Source organism: Dermacentor albipictus, chromosome 5 (genome assembly GCF_038994185.2).
Source record: "Dermacentor albipictus isolate Rhodes 1998 colony chromosome 5, USDA_Dalb.pri_finalv2, whole genome shotgun sequence".
NCBI classification, from domain to species: Eukaryota; Metazoa; Arthropoda; class Arachnida; order Ixodida; family Ixodidae; genus Dermacentor; species Dermacentor albipictus.
In genome coordinates, this window is record NC_091825.1 from 19,745,921 (window position 1) to 19,767,582 (window position 21,662).

Sequence of the window (21,662 nt, forward strand, 5' to 3'; positions counted from 1 at the left end):
GCACATACTCGCGTTGGAGACGAGACCACCTGAATAAGACCGAGCTTAGCCATTGTTTCTAACATACTGTCTGCATGAATCCTATCAGTGGAACTTGGGATTCTTGCCTCCCAATCTACACCAGGCAAATTAAAGTCACCAGTGATTATTATTCTCGCTTCCTTGCTTAATGCTGTTAGGTAATTATCAAGGCTTTCATCCCCCCCCCCTCTTTTTTTAATGGCTTTCGTTGCTGGTGCTCTACAAAGAGCATGGTGCATGAGTTTCAAACTGAGGTGCAGTACTCTGTGTGGGCATGAATATAGTTCCAGTGTTGTACCTGCAGGCTGCCTGATCGATAGCAGTCTCCAGTACAATCAGTGAGGCATTTTTTTCTTTTCGTAGAATTGACCATGTTAATGAATGAAGGCTCTAAAAGCCAGTAGCCTTCCAAGTCATCGTCACCTGACAATGACTGTGGAACTTAGGATCAGAGAGCCAGTGATAGATATTAAGCTGCTAGGTGCTCTCCAGAATACTTTTTTTGTATGATGCCTCGATCACTTCTGCAGCCAGGTGTCTGTGCCAGCCCAAGGGGCCTAGTAATGATGAGGTTCTTTTTATGAAGGGGTGGTATGACAGATATTGCTACGAGCTAGTGTGACAATATAATAGATTGAATGCACAATATGCTTGGTTGCGGGTTCGAGGTGCTCGCAGGCGAAATGCCAAGCCGCAGGTACAAGCAGTCGGTGCTTGATGTGCTTAGTCACGCAGATGGAGGTGCGAACTCTCGAAATATCTAGTCTTGAAAAAGCGTTGGTTTGAGCATGTTGGTATTCCATAACTTTTACGTTTTTACCGCACAAAAAGGGACGAGAGACAGAAGTACGACACGTACACAGCGCTGTGTCGACATCGTACTTCTGTCCCTCGTCCCTTTTCGTGCAATAAAAATGTAAAAGTTACCTAATCTTGGGCTCGAGGAGGCGTCACTCAATGTGCTTAGTCTCACAGTCCGAGGAATCGACGCTTAATGTACTTAGTCGCATAGTCGGAAGCGCCGATGCACAAAATGCTTAGGCGGGGGTCCGAGATGTCCGTGCGCAGTGTGCTTGATCGACGACTTGGAGACTCCTATGCAAAATGCTTAGATGCGGTAAGGGAATTGCGTGTGCGATGTGTATGGTCGTGAATTCCGAAACACAGTGCTGAAAGGCCTAGCCGCATGTCCGAGGATTCTGCTTGCGAATCTTGGTCGCGAAGTCGGCGTCGCCGATGCTCGGAATGCATAGCTGCAGGTCTGAGACATCCATAAACGTAGGGATCGGCCATGCTACAGTGATGGCCGCATAGCGCCCATTTTGACACGTCGAGATTACGTCAAGTGGAGACTTCGAGGCTGGCAAGGGGCAAAGAGCCGAGCAGACGACGCGAGTGCCGGGCCAATGGTGAACCACGCTGGAGTCATGTGGCGGGCGTGGCCTATCGCAGACTCTGGCACGACCTTGAATTATTTGCTTTTTGTGTGCTCGTTTCTGTACGGAGGAGATAGCTGAAGCAGCAAATTTGAAGACTGAGAAATGCGCTTTCCAATGGGACCAAGATGGCGGTGCTCGGTTGTGCTGTTCCAAATATATTGTGGCTTGAAAAATGCTGTTCTTTCTTGATTTCTGCTAAATTTTTCACCACCTTGGCTGATAAAACAAATTTTTTAGAGCACTTCTACATGGCTTATAGGCATGATATTTCGGAATCAGATCGAGTTATAGAAATTGAAAATGTGATTTCCAAAAAATCAATTATTTTTGGGGCATTTGTCGCTATGCCAAAGCCACGTCCCCCATTAAAGAACCCCCGGTGTTCAAAATGAAACCGGAGTATCCCACTACAGCGTGCTTCACAATCACATTGATATTGGTACGTAAAACGAAGTGTGCGAATGCCAAATACAATCAACGTCTGATTTTTCGAATTTTGAAGGGATCACAGATACATCCATAAAATCGGGCAGTCCAAAAGAACAAACGCATGCAGAAAATGCACCATTCTGTAGGTATTTCTCGGATGGAGAGGGTAAAGGAAGGAATATCAAACTTGCATAACTCTGCCAATCCATCGATGAGGTGGCTCTGAAAAGAGCCACTTATAAAATTTTTTTGAAAGTCTGGCAGCGCAGGTGCCGTCAGTGTAGCCGACACTATCATTAGCTGGGTCAACGCTTCCTGTTACTGCCTTAGTGGCGCGAAAAAATTGATCCTCTTTTGCACGATGTTCCACTTGAATGCGATGATGATTGCTTCAATTTCAGCCAGGATATTATTGCTGTACACTGATGACATCAGCAATGCTCGCGTCAACTTGGAGCTCGTCAGCTGTGCTGGCGCTGGCTCTTCATTCTCATTGTCGAAGTCATCTGAATCCACCGTCTCTTCACAGACTCGTCTGTTACTCCGCACACCGAGATCTTGGTCGGCATCAGCGAATCTTTCAACAGTTATCCCAGTTGGAATCAAAACACCAGCCACGCGCAGGTCGTCGAACACGAAGTCCATGGAAGGAGATTTATTGCACATACTCATTCTCTCCAGCAAGACAACTTGCTGAGTGTGAAACCCTCGTTGCGAAAGCAGTTGCGAAGCATCTCTTGTGTAACTGCCTTCCACGAGTGCACAAGCTTGCAAATAGCAGACCTAAGGTCAACTGTGGAGCTTTTACCGCTGCCTGAGCACAGCATCATGCGTGTGAGCAAGCATGGTCTCTACAGAAGCTTCAGGTCACAGATCACGCCTTGTTCCATTGGCTGCAGGATTTAAATGGTGTTCGGCAGCAGAAATTCCATGTGTGTATAGCTTTTAGGTCTTCTATGTGGCTTGTGCAGCACAGTTGTCCACAAACAGCACAACTTCTTGATTCTGCTGTTCAAACCTTCTTCCCAACTTGCAAATCTGCACCTTGAATAACCGCTGTGTTAACCAGGCCTGCTTTTAGCCTCGTGCTGAACATGTAAGGTTCCCCCTTAAAACACCCTGGATTCTTGGATTTCCCTATGACGAGCATCGGAAGCTTCTTACTGCTCGACACGTTGCTGCCGACGAAGACGGTCAGCCGCTCTTGCTGTGTTTGCCACCATGGCAGGGGTCACCAGCAAATGCAGGCGTTTTCTGTGGGAGCATTCTGTAGAACAATCCAGTTTCATCGCAGTTTAGAATGTTCTCAGGCGCAAACAAATACAGCGAAGACTGTAGCTCTCCATTCCAGTACTGCGCGACCGCTGTATCGACAGCGCCACTTTCTCTGCACAACTTTTTGAACTTGAGGTCATTGTGACTCTAAAATTTCTGAGCCACCCATGCAGTCGAACCCAGCTATATAGAACTCGCAAGAAAATGCCTATCAGTTTGATATAGAGCATAATTCAATATAAGCCTGCTAAAGCATTGGTTGTCATAAAAGCACATACCATTTATAATATCACTTTATTGATGAAACTAACTTAGTTTCGCATTAAACAGTCCTGCGTTTTCGTCTGCTTGGGCAATTTCGCTGCCTGCGATGCACGCACTTCCCCACATTGTCTAAGTAGTCGGAGCCAGCTGAGGTCACAACATTCTACATTCGCGCAAAAGCACCAGACTAGATCAAGTGCACCAATCACGTTGGAGGATGTGGGCGAAGGACCATCATGGCTTTCCTCATTGCGCACACTTTCACTTGTGCTCGGTATGTCGTCAGCAGTCTTCGTTTTTGGGCTCTCCCGTGGTCGCGACACCATCTGCACTCACCAACTCATCAACGGGTTCCGGAAATTCTGACAGCTCGCTCCAAACTTCGGCAACACCAGCAATGGCTTTGTCACACTCATCAAAATTTAATCATCACCGGGCACGCAGAAGCCAGCACATGTGAAGCAATTTCGAATTAACCACTCGTACACGGCCGTGCATACATGTCTGGCGCCACGGGCACCAGGTCGCGAGTTTGTCCACTTTAGCCCTAATCTCCCCCTTATTCCAGATCGTGCCGAGAGTGCCCCTTGGACTCATGCGCTCTGCGGGGCGTCCAACTTCTCACCGCATTCGACCTGATTTATGATTTCTAGCTTCACAGTGAAAGGCAAATTCTGCCGCTTCATCACGGCAATACTGCAGGAGAAAGCCCACAAGGCATAAACAAAATGAACCCATGTTCATTTGAAGGATCGCCAGCCGTTAGTGCGCAGGCCCAAGTAAGAGAAGGCATGAGAGAAAATATAGGGGCTTTTGCTCCTTGAATATATGACTCTGCCTAGGCACTATGGAGGAAGTATCTTAGCGCATGCTGTATGCGTTTGTCCCCTAGACATGCCGGCATTGCAGAGTGCGGTCGAGTTTACATTCCGCCACTGGCTGCCCGCGTGGTGAGGCAGTGGGCACGGACGCCCAATTTGGTGATCGCTGTGTCTGAAGAGGCAACATTCTGACTGGTGTAGTATAAGTCGTGGGTCGCTTTTTTCGTTGCGACGATAGATTTGATTTTTTACGAGCACTGCTCCAGGAGGGCACATGTAACTGGCAAACGGAGGAGGCCTCAGGAGAGCACCTGCAGTTATAATAAAGCAGGCACTGCAGGATCTCTAGGGAAACCATGGTGTAGCGGGGGGACCAAAGCTGGAAGCAGGGCGGCCCGCGGGTTGGGGTCGCAGGAGCCTAAGCGTGCCAGGGGGTGTACGCATGAAAAAATTGGCTATCTGCTAATGTGGACAGCCGATATTATACAACCCTGGCACATGCAGGCCTCGGCGAGCCCCAACCCACGGACCAGTCCAGATTCTAGGTTTGGTGCCCCCTTTGCCACTTTGGTGTCCTGTAAGTGGCACCAATAATATGAAATAGTGACACATTGTTACAATTGGTAAAAAACACAATTGAGTAAACATAATTACACCAAGCCGCCAACTTGTGACACTAAGTTCAGCACTACCACGCCCTGCAGCTGCTGCAACACCAGTCAGAACTTTGCCTCTGAAGGTATGTCGGACAGAATTTCTCGTGCCGGCGGTGCTGGTGCTGAGTCGGTCATTGTCACTGGCAGCGTTTCAGCCAATTGTGTTCAACCGTGGTTGCTAAGGCGCTCTGCCTTCCAGATTTTCTATATATGCAACCCGGGCTCTACTACGGTCGCTACTACTCCCACAGAAACATCTGTGATGTTATTTACAAGTTACATTGCCATAAGGCACGAGAAAGCTATGATCCGCCACATGGCTGACTTAGCACAAGCGCTGCAGGCGTGAGACAGTCTGTTCGACACAGCGGTCGCCAAATCGTATGTTAGTGCCTGCTGCTTCACCTATTTTACCGCGCCGGCAGCCAGCATCCAAGCGTCGACAAACTCTCCCGCAGTCCGCATTGCCGGCACGCGTAGAGACAAATGCCTACAACACGCGCTAAAAAAAACCTCCGCAGTAGTGCCTAGGCAGTCATATTCAAGTAACAAAAGCCCCCGATTTTCTCTCCCGCGCCCGCTCTTACTCGTGCCTGCACACAAATGGCTGGTGATCCCTCAAACAAATGTCTCGTCGATGAACCCAAATAGCAGCGAGACAACTCGCGCTTGCACCATCTTGCACGACGAGGGTACAAGAGCCTCTGATTGGCTGTCTGAGCAAATGCTGCGGGCGGGCCAGGATCATATTTTGCAGGGGGGTGTCGACCTATCGCAGAACTAACCAAACATGGATAAACCCAAAAGGCTATGGCCATAGCTAAGGTTGGCTAGGGCTGCCAACATATTGGTGTGCGAGAGGGCTGGTTTGAGGTTTCCATACAATATGCTGGACGCAGTGCTATGGCTGGCTACAGCCAGCAGAATCGGTGTGTGAGAGATGCTGAGAGATTACCAAAATGGTGGTGCGACAAATGCCGCTTCGGATCTGTGATTAGGGGTAAAAAGTCCGTCAAATTGGACAGCAAAGGGTGTGAGCGTCTGAAATTTCAGACATGTTTATACATTGGCTCTATGGGATACATGACGGTGCTGCGAAGGAGTCCTAATTATCGGGCATGTCCGGAATGTTGGTCGACCAGAAAATCTGAGATTGACTGTAGATATACGTTGATTTGGCATTAAACTATATGTGCCAAAAACAATGAAGTGAAGCACTCGCTTGCATGACGTGTGGCATTGCTCAGGTCTCTACACCGAATATTCGAAAAACTGAATAGTAGATGTTTGGTTCGGTGATAGTCGAGTATTTGTACGCCCCTACATAAAACCCCTCAATTTTATTTAACACTTAAGTTCTGTGGTGCTAGTTGCAAAAGTGCCATTTGGTGCAGTCAGGCAAGCATGACACTAGTGTGAGGTGACTATTCTCCCTTTGCAGGCAAGTACTTCGCAGACTTCGAGATCCCACGCATGCTGTCGGCACTGTGGGGCTACATGGGTCACATGTACCAGTTGGACGCGTTCACCCAGTCGTGTCCTGCTGACCAAGACATCATCAACCACTACAAGCTGCAGCAGAACACCAAGGTGAACAAACACGAGGAGCTCGAGACGCCCACCTTCACCACGTCCCTGCCGGCCGAGCTCAACAACCACCACTGAAGTGGCCACCCTTTTGTCCTTCCTCCTCTCCCGCCCATCCTTTACGAGATGATGATGCAGCACATCGAAAAACGGCCAGCAGTACTTGCGTCATCAGAGCAGCGTTGTTACTGGCTGTCGCTTGTATTGACAGACCTATTGCATACCCCGAATTGGCGGTGTTGACTGGTACCGGTAAAACTAGCAGCATTTCGTGCGTTTAATTGTAGGAGCACCAAAGCCTGAAATGCAGTTTGTGAATCCAGCGCCTCTTCTGCAGTGTCGTTCACATGGTAGGGGGTGCTGTTCTTCGAGAATCGGTGCAAACTTGACAGTGCTGTGGCAGTGGGGTCGGCTTTGCGTTGCCAAATGTTTGTGGCGGCCATTGCCCATGCACCCCAACTCGGCAGACGTCCTGACGCATGTACTACTGCAAGGCCAACATGCAGGCATGCATTTCCGCATTCTGAAAAAGAATGCAGTACCATGTTTTGAAGATGTAGGCCGAACTGACTTGTGTTGCTAGAAATATCTGTGGCTGTATTCTTGTACCCTGAAGTAATGTTGATATAGCAAACAGCAAAAAGAGGACATAAGATTAAGGAGACAGACAACCTTGGTCCCGTGTTCAGGGTCCAGGTCATCTGCTTATGTTGTTGTACCAACAAGCCTGGCTAACAACCATTTTGCAGTACTGTAGACATTATACATGGAAAGAAAAGGGAGCTGTGGTTGGTTGTATCACAAGAAGTTGAGCGACCTTGCAAGAACACTGGTTCTAAAATGAATACATGCTGTGTGGATAAGTGCCTGTAGCAGCAGCCAGTGCCTTGCTAAAGTTGAAGCCCGATATGTCAAGCACGGTTATAACGAATCATCAAATACAAGAAAAGTACTTTTGTGTACGATGCCACTTTGTTCTAATTAAGTTCCACTGTATTGACTTGCACTTTCACAGCCACACTTGTTATGCAGGGGTCGTATACCAGTTGTTCCACTGAAAGGAACTAGGTGCGGTGCTAGCTGTGTTCTTTGTTGAGCAAAATGTTTACATCATACGCCTCAACGTTTTGCTGCTCTTGACTAGTGCAGCAGTTGTTAGCTTTGCCTTAGTGTTACCGACGTTTGAATTATGTACTGTCGTGCTCCTCGTTTTCTCTTAACCAGCCTTGGACAAAAATCTATCGAAGCGGGAGCTTGTAGAGGAAGGTTTTGCAAGTACAGTTAAACGTAAAAGTTCGTGGACCGCGCTATCTGAGAAAAAGCTGAATATCTTTGCATCCTCGGAATGCAGCCCAGTATTACATTTCCAGCCTCTACTAGCATATGCAAACAACTGTGCTGTGCGGTACTACTACCTACGTTTGCAGGCTGCTCAGGAATTCAACGTTTTCTTGCATACCATGGTCCATGAATTTTATGGTTGACTATACAGTGGACAGAGTCGATGCCACCTGTCCGCACAGGTAATTTCCAGTGAACTTTTGTCTCCCGGTAAGCTGCTGCCGTTCCTTTTTTTTTTTTTTTTAGTGTTTTGCCTCTTGTTTTTCTTTTTTTTTTTTTTTTCAACCGTCCCATATTTGTGGTTTTACTGGTCAGTCTTGTTTTGTATTTTTTTTTCTCCTGTTAGGAGGGAATTTTTATCGGCAAGGTGGCTGCCATATGTCGGCCATTTAAGGCTTAGAGGTGAAGAAGCCCACAGTGAAAATTGGCACAGCAAGCAACAGCTGCCTTGCTGGCTTGTCAGCATTTTCTGAGGCATGTGAACCTTAAATTTAGTTAATATATTTCAATTTTTTTAAGTATGCTTGTTGTTCCTTTTGTTCTATAGTCCATTGCAGTTGCAGCCTTGTATCTTCTGGGGCTGTGCTTAATGCAAAGCAGCTGCACACTGAAGCAGTCTGAAGTGCAGCCTGGCAGATCCACCAGCATTGTGTGGCTTTATTGAGTGCAGTTCTCTTGTGGAGTGTTTTGAACATGTTGAAAAAAAAAAAAGGCTGCGTAGAAGTTACTGGTAACTTCCCTGTGGGAAAGAGAACAAAGAGCTGTACAAAACCTGTAGGAGAACTTTCGTCTGCCTCTTTGACACTCCAGACTGCCATGGTGGAGCTGGCACCCTAGCATGTGCATTAAACATCAGCCTGAGGACGGGAGAGCCTGTCCAACTTACTTGGAGTGCACAACGCGTTGAGCAGTTTTCTACTTTGATATACCATGTGCCATCAGAGTGTACTGAGCTGATGCATGAATCGAGCTCCCATGTTCTTTAGCACGCACCTCAGGGGCCACTCCCAGTGGTCTTGGGACATTCTCTTGAAGTGCCACCTTTGTATTGGGGCGAGCCTATATACTGTCGCCTGGCGTCCCTAACTTGTCGGTCATGCCATTCGTCTCATCATTGCCTTGTGGATTCTGTCATGCTTTCAAAATTAGGCTTTCTCGTTTTGTGAGCCACTCTGTGCCTTTGTCCCCCCCCCCCCTTTTTTCTTTTCGTTTCTATGAAAACCGGCAGAGATAACTAGTTGTAGATATACACACATGTACATAGGACTTCTGTGTCTTCCTGCTCCGGGTGACACGTCCGTGTTTGTTATCCTAGACAACAATAGTGTTTTGAAAAAGAAAAGAAAGATCACTTTTCCTAAGTGAAAAAGCTTTTATACATGTGACATGCTTACTTACTGATGCATGCCGCATTATCACTGCACAATTTAGGCGATTGTATTCAGGTGAAAAGTGTGATGACCTTACACATTGCAGCAGCCATTCGTCGTGCACACATTAAAATGTCCTCCTTAGCTTTTGTTGCTATTGTGTGGCTTTGTTGACACAATGTCGAATGTTCTGCCTGAGCTTTAGATTTGGCACGGTGTGTTGGACAACGTTTGACTGGAAGAACTTTGCGTTGTGCCTCGAATCTTGCTTGCAGAGCCCCTTAATGCCATGCGTTGCCTTTGCGATTCATTGCTGGATGGACTAATTAACCTGCACGTGTCTGAAAGCAGGCACTGGTTGAAGCAAGTTGCAGAGAAGCTAAATATATTTCAATTTTAGCATGTTAGGCTAGGATTATAGCTGTGCAGCGGAATGCGGAATGGATGTTGCTGTCATTGTGCCACTCCACAAGGATCACTGCCGAGGATGTTGCAGCATCGTTCAGGTTGCTGCTATAGCCTGACATTGCGAACTCCATAGCTTGTCCTTGCCAGATTAACGTGTGAGCATGGTTCACCCAAGTCCAACACTGGAGGGACAATGTAGAAAGCTTGCATTTGTTCCTAGGTGAGCAAATTGTGTGTGCAAAATGTTGGGGTATCGTTATGTGGATGTAATATGCATGCGATGCATGGTGGCAAGTTAATTGTTTGTCAAAGGACATGCTAACGCCCAAACTACTAGAAGCTGTTGTGTAAGGCACGTGCATAAATTTTGATGGTTTATTCAGAGGACAGCTTTTAAAGCTGTTCAAAAATACTTGTATAGAAGCCTGAATTTTGTTTTCTTGCGTGAGTGTGTGTGTGTGTATGCGTGCATGGAAAGATTTTGCACACTGAGCAGTTTGTAATGCTTGTATGCAACAATAAACTCCACACAAAAAAAAAAGATATCAGCTTGTTTTCTGTGTGGCCTTGACAGGCACTTAAGAAATTTCTCATGTTGATTCTGTTCAGCCATGTTGGAACAAAAAGGAAAATCTAATTAGTGGAAAGATATCTGTAGCAGATAGGAGGATAATATATCTTCACCATGCGATAGCACATCAACTGCTTAATGCCTGATAAAGGTTTCAAAAAGTTCCAATTTCTTCCCATCTCTTATTCTTGGCGGTCTGCTACAAGCACCGACAGACACACGCCTGTCAACTTTCCCGATTTGTCCTGGGGACTCCCGAATTCTGACCAATCCTCCTGAATGTATGGACACAGCCCAAAATTTCCCATTAAACTGCCCCCCCCTCCAAATTTCACCACAAAAAAAAACAAATTAAAGAAATGCGTCATGCAGCACAGCTGCATAGCGATTTCCATTATGCAATAGGTAGCCAGCTGACGTTACAATTGAATCCAAGCTAATTGTGTGTATGCAATGTAGGCCAAACTTGGTTTGCTTCAGATCATCACAAGCATTGAGGAATGTGTGGGAAGCAAAGCAGTAGTGTGCATTGCACAATAGCCACTTATTTAAAGTTACCTTCGCTTCTGTACATTTTGTTATGCGGTGAAGCATATTGTCACGGAGATGAGACGTTTTGATATCCTCCTCAGGTGAGCAACAAGTAAAAATCACTCAAACCACAATACCTTCTTGGTTGAAAATACCCTCTGTCAACTCGTGATTTGTAAGTATAGTTACAAAAATATGTCTATTTGCAACGTATTTGGTGGAGATGCTGGGTACATGGTCTTCCTCGTCAACAGAGCACGCAACTCCGAAGTGGTCGCTGCCTTGACTTGTTTGAGATTGACAACTAAGCAACAGTGAAGGAGCAGCCTCTGCAGCCACCTGTCATCCTGGCGTATCCTCGATGCACCAGAACGTTTTGAAGCACAGATGGTGAGGCCGGAGACTGTATTGCAATGTACGAAAGTATCAGCAGCCACAAGTGGCATGCTATGGTGATGTTGACGAGCATAATGTTCTGTGTACAAGGGACAGCTCGCGTCTGGTACAGCTCATACAAACAGGATCTGACTAGCTAGGACGTGTGCAAGTAGAAGCTCATCGAGTTGTTTGTAAAGCCTGTTGGTCATCAGGTGGCCAGCTGCGAAACTATGAGCTCGCATCCCATGTTCAGATATGAATTGGGCCGTATGTATAGCACATAGTAAGGATGTGCTGACTTTGTGCAGAAAATTCGATAACATGTCAGAAGCACTCAAAGTACACATTCTGAAAGGCATTGTGGAGGATGCGTTCAACCTTCTAGTATACCACAAATGCGCTACGCTCGATACTATCGTGAATGTCGCCCTTCGAGCTAGCGAAAAGCAGTTGGTTTCAAAATCAATTCAGCAGGCTGCCAAACACAGCCGCGACATTATCATATCATGACCTGATGCTGCCAGTTCAACCAGTTGTACATCATTCATCGTGATTAGAGGGTGGCGTCCCCAGCATCTGTCCTTTCATATGTTTAGGAGACGAATTTACCAGCTCTCTCCCTAATTTGAGCTGTCAATCAGTAGTAAATTGAGAACTTGGGCCTGTCGCCTGTTTGTTGTACCATCCGTGCACCTGAAGGTAATCGGGTGCGCCATTCTGTTCATGAACATGACCCTGCTTAACAACAGACAGCTAACCAATATTTTGTCAGCTGCTCTCGCATTGGTCTTGTTGCGTGCAACTGCCACAGCCACTGGTTATCTCCATCCAATTGAGCAATCAAAATATCAGTCAGCCTGAAAGCAGCCCTCCACACTTTATTCACCGATCGGAACCGCAACTCTCTGGTAACGTTGCCGCAAGCTCAGCAGTCTTCATCCTTATCCTACATTATTTTTCTTGCACAACTTTTTTTTATAAGTAGAAAGACGCCTATTTATTAGTAAACAAATACAAGCATTGGTGTAATTATTGAGGAGGAGGTCCCATAGCACATGGCTCAAAAGGGACCTCCTTGGCCGCTACCCTTCAGAAAACTAGGCAGTGCAGCTCCAGCTGCATTATGACACTCCTAAAAAATCATCTGCTTATCGACTGTCCCTATCCATCGCAGCTAAGTTGATGTTCAAAGAGGTGGTGTTTGTGTTACAGCACTTGTTGACCCTAGAGGACACGTCTGTCATGAGTGATGATCTGCGGAATCGGCTCCGAAAGGTTCCGACACCAGCTGCGGAACGTACAGCACTCCTGCTATTCATGGCATGTGCACCATCTGTGCGTGCCATTGCAACAACCGTTGGGTGTCACCGTTCACCCTTTCCACTGTGAACAATTATGTGCGAAGATACAGCCTCTTGATCACACTTTTCGCAATTGTTAGGATTCGTTGCCTGTTTTACTGAAAATTGAAATAGCGGCTCCTAGAGGAGCTATTATTTCTAGCTTACGTCGATCTGTGCTGAAAAATTAGTTGCAAGTATACCCGTGGTATTGCAGGTGATGAGCGCTAGCTAGTCCACATTGCATTTTTTTTTTTTTTAGTTTTAAAGTGAAAGCCATTAGATCTTTATGTTGCACGGTCGCACTGTGAACAGAAAATATCACGTTACCCAAGGAATGCCAGAGGTGAACCAAAGCATGGCACCCCTGTATAAGACAATGATTAGCCAAGTTATGGATTCATCAGTGATTGAGTTTACTTATTTCATTTATTTCAAGTACCTGCAGCGCCCGAAGGCACTATTGTAGGGGGGAATGCACAGCGTACATAATCTCGACAAAATACAGAACTGATCAACCAAAAATAACAGCAATAGAAAAGTCCACGCCGCTATAATTTCAACAGAAATGCTCTGAACGATGCTTCAATGGCAATGAGCAATTTCCTGCGGTAGTTGATTTCACTGTGATATTGTGTGTGGAAAAAAATGCTTGAAGACGTTTGTTCTACAAATAAGTTCTCTTAATTTTAAAGAGTGTTCACTTCTGTGAGATAAGAAATGAGGAGGTAAAGGGTAAGTCGTTATTTTAACCATACCGAAATAATTTATAAAAAGCATTTCTAATCTCGTGTTTTGTCTGCATGTGCTTAAGAATTCCCACCCCAAGTTATCCTTAAGTGCAGTAATAGAAATAAAGTCATAGTCTTTACAGACAAAATGGGCTGTGCGGTTTTGTATATGCTCGAGCATATTAGACAATTTTGGTTTGCAGGTCCCAGGCCATACAGGCATACTCTAATATTTGTCTTGCGTTTGAAAAATATAGTACTTTAATATTGAGAAGCTAACCGGAAGTTGTGTTTAAAAAAATTTTGCATTTTACAGGCTTTCGCTGTAACGTACTCAACGTGCTTAGTCGAAGTTAGATGCGATGAGAAATAAACACTAGGATACTTGTACTCCTTTACTCTCTATACCTATACATTGTCTAATGTATAATGAAACGGATATGGATTTTGTTTACGTTTAAAGGAGACTTATTGACACTTATTGAGATTTGAAGACATTTATGCAGTCGAAGTTACGTTGCAAGCTCTCGTGGTGAGTGGCAGACCTATCGCAGTGGTAAATCAGTCATCTGCATACAGACGCACTTTGCATCACACAACCTTAAAAAAAATATTAAATTATGGGGTTCTACGTGCCAAAACCACTTTCTGATTATGAGGCACGCCGTAGTGAAGGACTCCGGAAATTTCGACCACCTGGGGTTCTTTAACGTGCACTTAATACCATCGAAATGCGGCCGCCGTGGCCGGGATTCGATCCCGCGACCTCGTGCTCAGCAGCCCAACACCATAGCCACTGAGCAACCACGGCGCGTTCGCACAACCTGAGCAATATCATTGATGTAGACCAAAAACAGCAATGGCCCCAAAACAGATCCCTGGGGAACTCCCAAAGTAACAGCAATATAATCATATTGTGCGCCATTAATTAAAACATGTTGCATGCATTCTCGTTGATAATGCTTAATCCAATCAAGCAATGAAAGAGATACCAAGAGATGATAGCATATGCAAGAGCAAAACATGGAACAGAATCAAATGCCTTTCTAAAATCTAGAAATATGCAGTCCGTCTGTACACCGAGATCAAATGAATAAGATTGTGGCTGAATTATAGGAGCTGTGTCGAACAAGAACTAGCAGACCTAAAACCATCCTGATATTCGCTAAAAAAAATTTTCTGCTTGTTTTGTTATGGCACTGTACACTGTGCTCCAGCGTTTTACTCGCGCACTTAGAGAAATTGGCCTGCAGTTGGAGGCAGTATTTTTTGGGCCACTTTTATGGATTGGTACCACGTTTGCAACTTTCCACTCCTTAAGTAAACAAGAAGTACTTAACGATTTCTCAAAAGTAATAACCAGATAGTGGGCGATTATGTCAGAACAAGCCTTTAACACAAGAAGGTATACCATCACGACCACTTACAGAAGCAGCATTTATATTGTCCAGACACTTAGGTATACCACCGTGTGTCACGACCAGTTCCGGAATAGGTTGGAACACATTGTCGGGAATACGCGGCAATTCATTATGACGGAGTTGTGAAAGAAGACTGGAAAATTTGGAATTGGAAGACTGGAAAGATTGAAGCAAGAAGCTTTTTTGAAGTCATCAGTAAGAAGCACACTACCGTTCTTAAGCTCGGGATGTCAACTGATTCTTTGCTAATTGGTTTTACAGGGTGTCTACCAACCGGGAAAACCGGGAATTCTCAGGGAATTTGAACAGTCTGGAAAAACTCAGGGAAAACTCAGGGAATTTGTGCTTCTATCAGGGAAAGTTAGCAGTAACTTTATTGAAAGGGAACGAAAGTCGTGTTAATGCTGGCTCCAGTAACAGAGGAATCGCAACGAATCGTCATTGACGCCGTGTCATCGGCACGATGTATTGCCAGAGTAGTTAACGACCGATTTTCTAGACGCCCGATTTTTCGGACATGCCCGATAATTTGCACGCTTTTGCGGCACCACCACGTACTCCATATAGTCAATGTATATTGCCCTGACTGCAGGTCTGAAATGGCATTAATCAAAGCCGCCACCGCCGCTATTTTGATTATCTCGCCGCCTCGAACCGGCACTCTCGCAGGCAGATCCGCTGGCAGCCGTAACCACCACCGCGGCAACGTTAGGCCTAGCTGCTTCTATGTTCGCTATTAAGCTTCTTGCCGTGCGGTGCCGTGTTTTTCATTGAAAGAATTCGCCGCTATCGCCAATGGCACCGACTCCGCCTTTGTAATCCTCGCGATTGGCTTTGAAGCTCGCAGAGCACAACGCGTTGCGTAATGCCAGTCTCCGAAAGTTAGCTTCCCCTCAGTACATCAGTGTTAGGCGGTGAAGCATAACAAGTGTGGGAAGGGGGCAATTGTCACGGGACACAGTATGTATTCCTTAATTACACATGCGTGCACCCCGTCTCCTGTCACAGTACAAGCCCTGATATGCCTAATAAGCGTACTGGCAGGCCTTCAGAGCTTTTTCGGACGTGCCTGTGGTAATTTAGCCTTTAAAGGCAATTAAAGACATGCATTCATTTTTTTCAGACTGCCCGTTTTTTTTTTTCAATTTTTTTTGCGGCCCCTCGGAAGTCCGAAAAATCAAATCTTGACTGTACAACTGACCAAGAGGATGCTTCAGATGATCCATGTGGTGAAAGCGTGGTAGAAGGAGGATGCGAACAGAAAGGACCGACGCACTGAGGAATTAACGGGAAAGGAAGGGTGCCGCCGCCTTTTTGAAGGAGCTTGAGCTAAAAAAACTAAGTGTTGGCTGATGCTGAGACACAGGTGTCCCTCATCCAAACCAAAATAAATTGTTTAAGCAGTGAAACCCAACGCTGAGATGTTGTGTACGGGCTGAGAGTATGTCAGGACAGTTGAGGTTGACTTCCCAGCTGCTGAGAGAGAACCTTAGTTGTGACAAAGTTCAGGAGCTCATACAGATGAGCTTGCTATCAGTTGATAGAAATAGCTGATATTAAAAAATATTTACTTATGTATGCACCTCCTTTTCATTCGTATTTGAAAATGTTCGACTCAATTTGGAATGGGCTTTACCATTTCTTTCGCTGTGCATTTTACTAACACCTTCCTTCTGTTTTCTTTTTAAATAAAATAGATATTACTCCTTGCTTTTCAGACTGGATTAAGTCATTTTTTTTTGTTTCAGCATGCTTACTAGAGAGTGACAGCATTGGGTAACGTGGTGTCAGCCTGTCTTGACATAAAACAAAGTTCTGGCTCATTCAGGGAATTTCGCAAAGGTGCTCAGGGAAAACCTGGAAAACTCAGGGAATTTGGAAATGTCAACTTGGTAGACACCCTGTTTTAAACGCTTGCACATTTCTTTCGGGTCATATTGTAACTTTGGGCTCAATGCTAAGAAATATTTTTCCTTAGCATCCTTATTTTTTACTTTTATATCTTTTCCAAGGGTTTTTAGCATTACAAATACATAAGGGTTACGCTGCTTTCTACAAGCATTCGGAAGACTAATCAATCGCTTGACCTCCCGAGTAAACCAAGGCTTATCACTACGAATTTTTGCAGACAAATGCTTGCACGGAACGTGTATCAACCAACTGCTTTAGTGTGGAGGAAAATGTATCCCATAGGGTATTGCAATCTGCGCACTGAGCTAAATCACTGAATTATTGCAGGAATATGGCAATATCGTTAGATAATGAAACGTAATTGCCTTTCTAAAAAAATGTACCTTCCTTGGTTGGTCATGTGCACACGAGAAGGGGACGATCTTAATATGCGCCACTATGCAGTCATGGTCACTAATACCGGGAATTACGGCGTTATGAGACACAAGCAATGGCTGGTTTGAAAAAGCAAATCTAAGGCAGAAGAGCTATTCGGACCACACCTAGTAGGTTGAGTAACAAACTGATAAATATCATTGGTAACTATTGTCTCACGGAATGCTGTAAACAGAGCGGAAGAATTAACAAGGACAGGCTTATTGTGAACCCATCTCACGTCAAGCATATTGAAATCACCACCAATAGCATAGTCATTATTTATTGTAGAAAGAAACTCGGAAATGGTTGTGAAGGGGTGTCTCGGGCGATGTTGAAGCGGGGCAACGGTAAAAGGAGCCAACTGTCGGCAACTGCCCAGTTTTAAAACGCATATTGCACCAAACTGACTCGGGACAATCAATTGGGATTAACACGGGAGACGATTACAAGCACGAGTCAAAAAGTGGAAGGACTCCGCCATGCGTATTACGATCGCAACGGTAGACGTGAAAACCAGATGGAAAAACTTCGGAATTACCAACAGATTCGTCGAGCCATGACTTCGTACCTATATTCACGTGAGGTTTGACTGAAGAAGTCGGAGTAGCAAATTCATCAGTTTTGTTTTTTACGCTTCTGCAGTTCACGATTAAAATGGTAAGCTCTGAAATTGGATGACCGGAACGTCCCGTGCACACACATTGCTTTTAGGACTCATTGTTCGGGCACCGCCCCTTCTGCTGCTTTTTCAATTCAACAATATCCTGAGTATCATCATAAACGTAGCACTTCTTATCAATGAGTACCTTATCGTATCGAAGTTTGAAAGAGCAATTCAATGTTTTTGCATAATTTACAAGTTTAGATCACGCAAGCCTGACGTCAAGGCTGAAATCTTCACGGATCGCAGTTATTACCCTGAAGCATAATTTCATACACCTTAATTCTTAATCCAATCACAATCAATCATTATTTTGCTAATCAGTAATCATCTCTTATACACGGCTGCACTTGCTTTGGTTTACCTCCGGCCTTCTTTCAGTCACGTAATATTTTCTGTATAGCTCACAACGCGACCTTGAAACAGATCTAAGGCTTTCGCTTAAGCCACACACAAAGGGATGTGCTACAAGGAATACTACACCAGACGCACAAAGTAAAGCATCTCATCATGTGGTAGAAATATGTCTGGAGTATAGAACTCGCCTCAAAGCACCTGTTACATCACTATGCCCAGTTCATACGGCTTTAAGAAAAAAAAAAACCAACCTCCTCATAAACGTTGCCTTTAACATTATCGATGGTGTTATCAGCATTTCTCAAAATTTTCAATGCCACTGGGCCGCGCAACTGGCTCACAATAGCAAGCCTCCATAGAATGCTGCGGCCCGTCCGCGGGAGCTCAGGAGAAAAAGCGTGCCGTGCGCAGCCGGCGGGCGAGGAGGAAAGTGCCGCGAGGAGGAGATTGTCCCTACTTTCAAACTATCAAGGGGTTTTACACTCAGCCATACAACAGTGACAGCTATCGCCGCTTCCAGCATTTTGCGCCTGTTAAGAACGGCCCGCTGAGGTGCAAGTTTTGCCAGCCAGTTGCGACCACGACCGGCTTTATCCGGTCGTGGTTGCGACAGCGGCGTCAACTTTTCTTGGAAAGCCACCGTCATCCTCTAGCCAAACGGCGTCACTAAGTCTACTGTGTCCGCAGGACAATGCGTCACGTCCGCCACTCTGCGTCGCGGGATTGCCGAGATGAGTTCGACGAACCAGGCTATATGACTGAACACGCCACCGCCGACCTGGTCTGCCGCGAGCGGGGGAGTTGCCGAGGGAACGTATTTGGAGGCCCCTTCCCACGCGCATTCCAAGACGCAAGACAATAAAGAACCGGTGGCCGCGCTGCGGCGGTCAGCTCGGGGAATAAGATGCGCCCTTCCTGACGTAAGCCCCGAGTTCTGCGAAGACCGTCTGACGTCGGTGAGGACTGTGAACCTGTGCGGAAGTGTGTGTGTGTGTGTGTGTGTGTGTGTGTGTGTGTGTGTGTGTGTGTGTGTGTGTGTGTGTGTGTGTGTGTGTAAGCCCTCCCGCAGAGAGGCGGCTCGTCTACGATGCCTGGTCGAACGTTTCCCTCACCTTGGGATCGAGGGAGGACCGAGTGTTTATAAACCGCTGTTGTGCGGCTGCTCAGTGTACTTTCTCTCACAGTCATGCTAGACTGATGAACTGCAACGTCCTTATGTAGATACTGTAATGAAACACATATTCCTCGTTCTCGATGAGAAGCAGTCCTTCCCTTCAACGACGTCCTCAGCGTGGATAAGTTGGACGACGGCATGGGCCAGCTACCATCTAATTCATGCCCGACTCCAATCTTGACAACTGGTTACGAACGGTGAGATTGACCTCACAATCCTCATACGCCATACAACATCCTACTCTGGCCGCCGTTGACTACCTCATCACTGCCCTCCTACATCGCCCGTCTTCTTCTCTTACGTCTACTTCTGACATTGACCATGTGTCGTGGCTAAAACCGTACTTTATTAGCAGTACTGACTGATTTTAGAAGGCGCCGTGACGGCACTCAGTCCGCCGGGAGTAATGAGCACGCCATTGAAGGACGCTTCGCTCCGCGAACAGAAAGAGGACAGGACATGGTGCGCGAGATGCTGTCAGCCATTCTGCGGTAGCAACAGCCTGTAAATGTTGTAATATACAGTCTCTCTTCCCCGTGTACTCGTGAGTCCCCTTGACACTATTATTGATTTTGTGGCGACGCGCAGCACTTCTGCGCAGCCTTCGGCTCGTCTGCCCTGGCCATTGCCCTGGCGAAGCACGGCTGCGTACTGCACTGCGTGGCCGATGAGCAGAGCCGCCACCTCGGCATAGAGTAAAGAATGAGCATTAGAGAAGGGAAACTGTACCTTCCGCAGTGGTTCGAAAATAACAAGGAGGATATATAAAAATTGCTGGAGTGGAAGCCGCCTATACGCGCCTATGGGCAAGGGTGAAGCCGCGCCGAACGGCCGGCGGCCATCTTACCAGAGGCAAAAGGCAGCGGCGCAGCCGCGCCTCTACTTTTTCGCGCTGCTCATGAAGGCGCTCGCATTCAGAAACCAATGAAAACAAGTGCTTCTGGTTGTAAACGGTTATCTCCCATCAACTGTAGCAGCCAACGGGCGTGAAGAAGGCTATGTAACTGCGGAAATATAAAGAAGAAAAGCATAGCGCAGCCGCCCTTTTTCGCGTTTACAAAGCAACGCTAACGAGCGGTTCCAGTATTAAACGTCTATTTTTCGTCAACCAAAGGGAAACTGGCGTGTACAAGGCAGTTTGCCAGCTCAAACATTAAGCAGAAAAGCTTAGCACTGCCATGCTCGTGCTTTTCCGCGCTGCGGATGACGTTGCTCGCATTTACAGAGCAACAAAAACGAGTGGTTCTAGTTATATACATTTATTTTCCATCAGCTAGCAGAAAACTGGCATGTAAAAGGCAGTGTAACTGTGCAAATATTAAGGAGAAAAGCGTAATGCAGCTGCGCTCGCGCTTTTTCGCTTTGCTGATGCAGCTGCTCCCATTTAGAAAGGAATGCAAATGTGCGGTTCTAGTTGTAGTCGTTTATTTACCATCAACCAGCAGCCAACTGATATGCAGAAGGCAGTTCAAATGAGCAGATATTAAGGAGAAAAATTTCACATACAGTCAAGAACACCATGACAGACACCCTACTGGTGATTGAAAATAATCACCCTCGACAAAAGTGGTCTCACTTTGTTTTTGATCAGTTCACGGTTTCGTTCTTTCGTCATGTGGTGTATTCTCACTTTTATATATTCTTCAGCGATTTTTTTGCACAAGATATAAATATGGTTATCAAGTGGATCAAGATCAAGGATGTGGTCCTCCAGTTTCTGGAACCAGTTTTTCTCTGTGCAGGTGCCCAGGACTTCAAGGATGAGGTGTTTTGATCTTACCGTCACCATTTTAATAGTATCATATTCTGCCTGTAGTCGTCGCAGCCCCTTTTCAACTGCTTCACACAGGCCAACGACGTCTTGTGACGGTGAAATAAGTCCACCTCGGCTCTTTTGCCTAATTAAAGGTGCCAGTTCATCCGAGTGCAGGGCTGCGATGCACAGTTCACATGTTACCGTTGAACGAACTTTCTTAACGACGAAACCTGCAATGTACGGCACTACAGCACCGACAAAAGCTGACAGGCTTTCTGGGCAGTCAATGTGATGGGTATAGTATGTGGTCGTCGGCCTGCAGGATTGATTACCTGCGCATATCAGTAAGCATGCTGCTTTCACCTACCAAAGCTCCTGTAGTTGTTGGATTTAGAATTGAGACTATGTCTTGGGAGCAGTTTCCAGAGCTTGATGAAGTCACTTCTGTCTGAACCAACAGACGCTTGTATGCAGCCATGAACTGCGCAGCGGTTGGGTTGTTGTTATGACCACCTTGTGCACGTATGGACCCGAAGAAGCTTTCGGCCTGATCTTGGCTAAGCTTGTGCGTCAGCAAGTATTTCAGCTGATCCTTGCGAACAAGCTCATCGAACAATTTTTCTGTGCTGGTCACGCACACCAAAAATCCAACGAACCCAGTTTTCTTCAGCCCTTCTATTACTGGACGCCCTGCAGGGATATAGGCACGGGCCTCGGAAAAGAATAGCTTCCAGAGGGCTTCATTCTGCTTGCGAAGAGGTGCCTTATAGGACCTTGCAAGTGGGTTTCGAGAGTTCATGATG

General features: G+C 46.1%; 1 protein-coding gene and 1 pseudogene across 1 annotated transcript in view; one reads left to right on the plus strand and one right to left on the minus strand.

The window, feature by feature from the left end:
* Positions 1–10,152, plus strand: part of Clic (chloride intracellular channel protein 5) — a 109,453-nt gene extending 99,301 nt beyond the window's left edge. Inside the window, exon 5 of the mRNA XM_065447725.2 lies at positions 6,347–10,152. Coding sequence (XP_065303797.1) covers positions 6,347–6,570 — 224 coding nt within the window. The 3' untranslated portion in view covers positions 6,571–10,152. The remainder of the gene's footprint in view (positions 1–6,346) is intronic.
* A 10,423-nt stretch (positions 10,153–20,575) lies between these two features.
* Positions 20,576–21,363, minus strand: LOC135914783 (uncharacterized; annotated as a pseudogene).
* Positions 21,364–21,662: the final 299 nt, after the last annotated feature.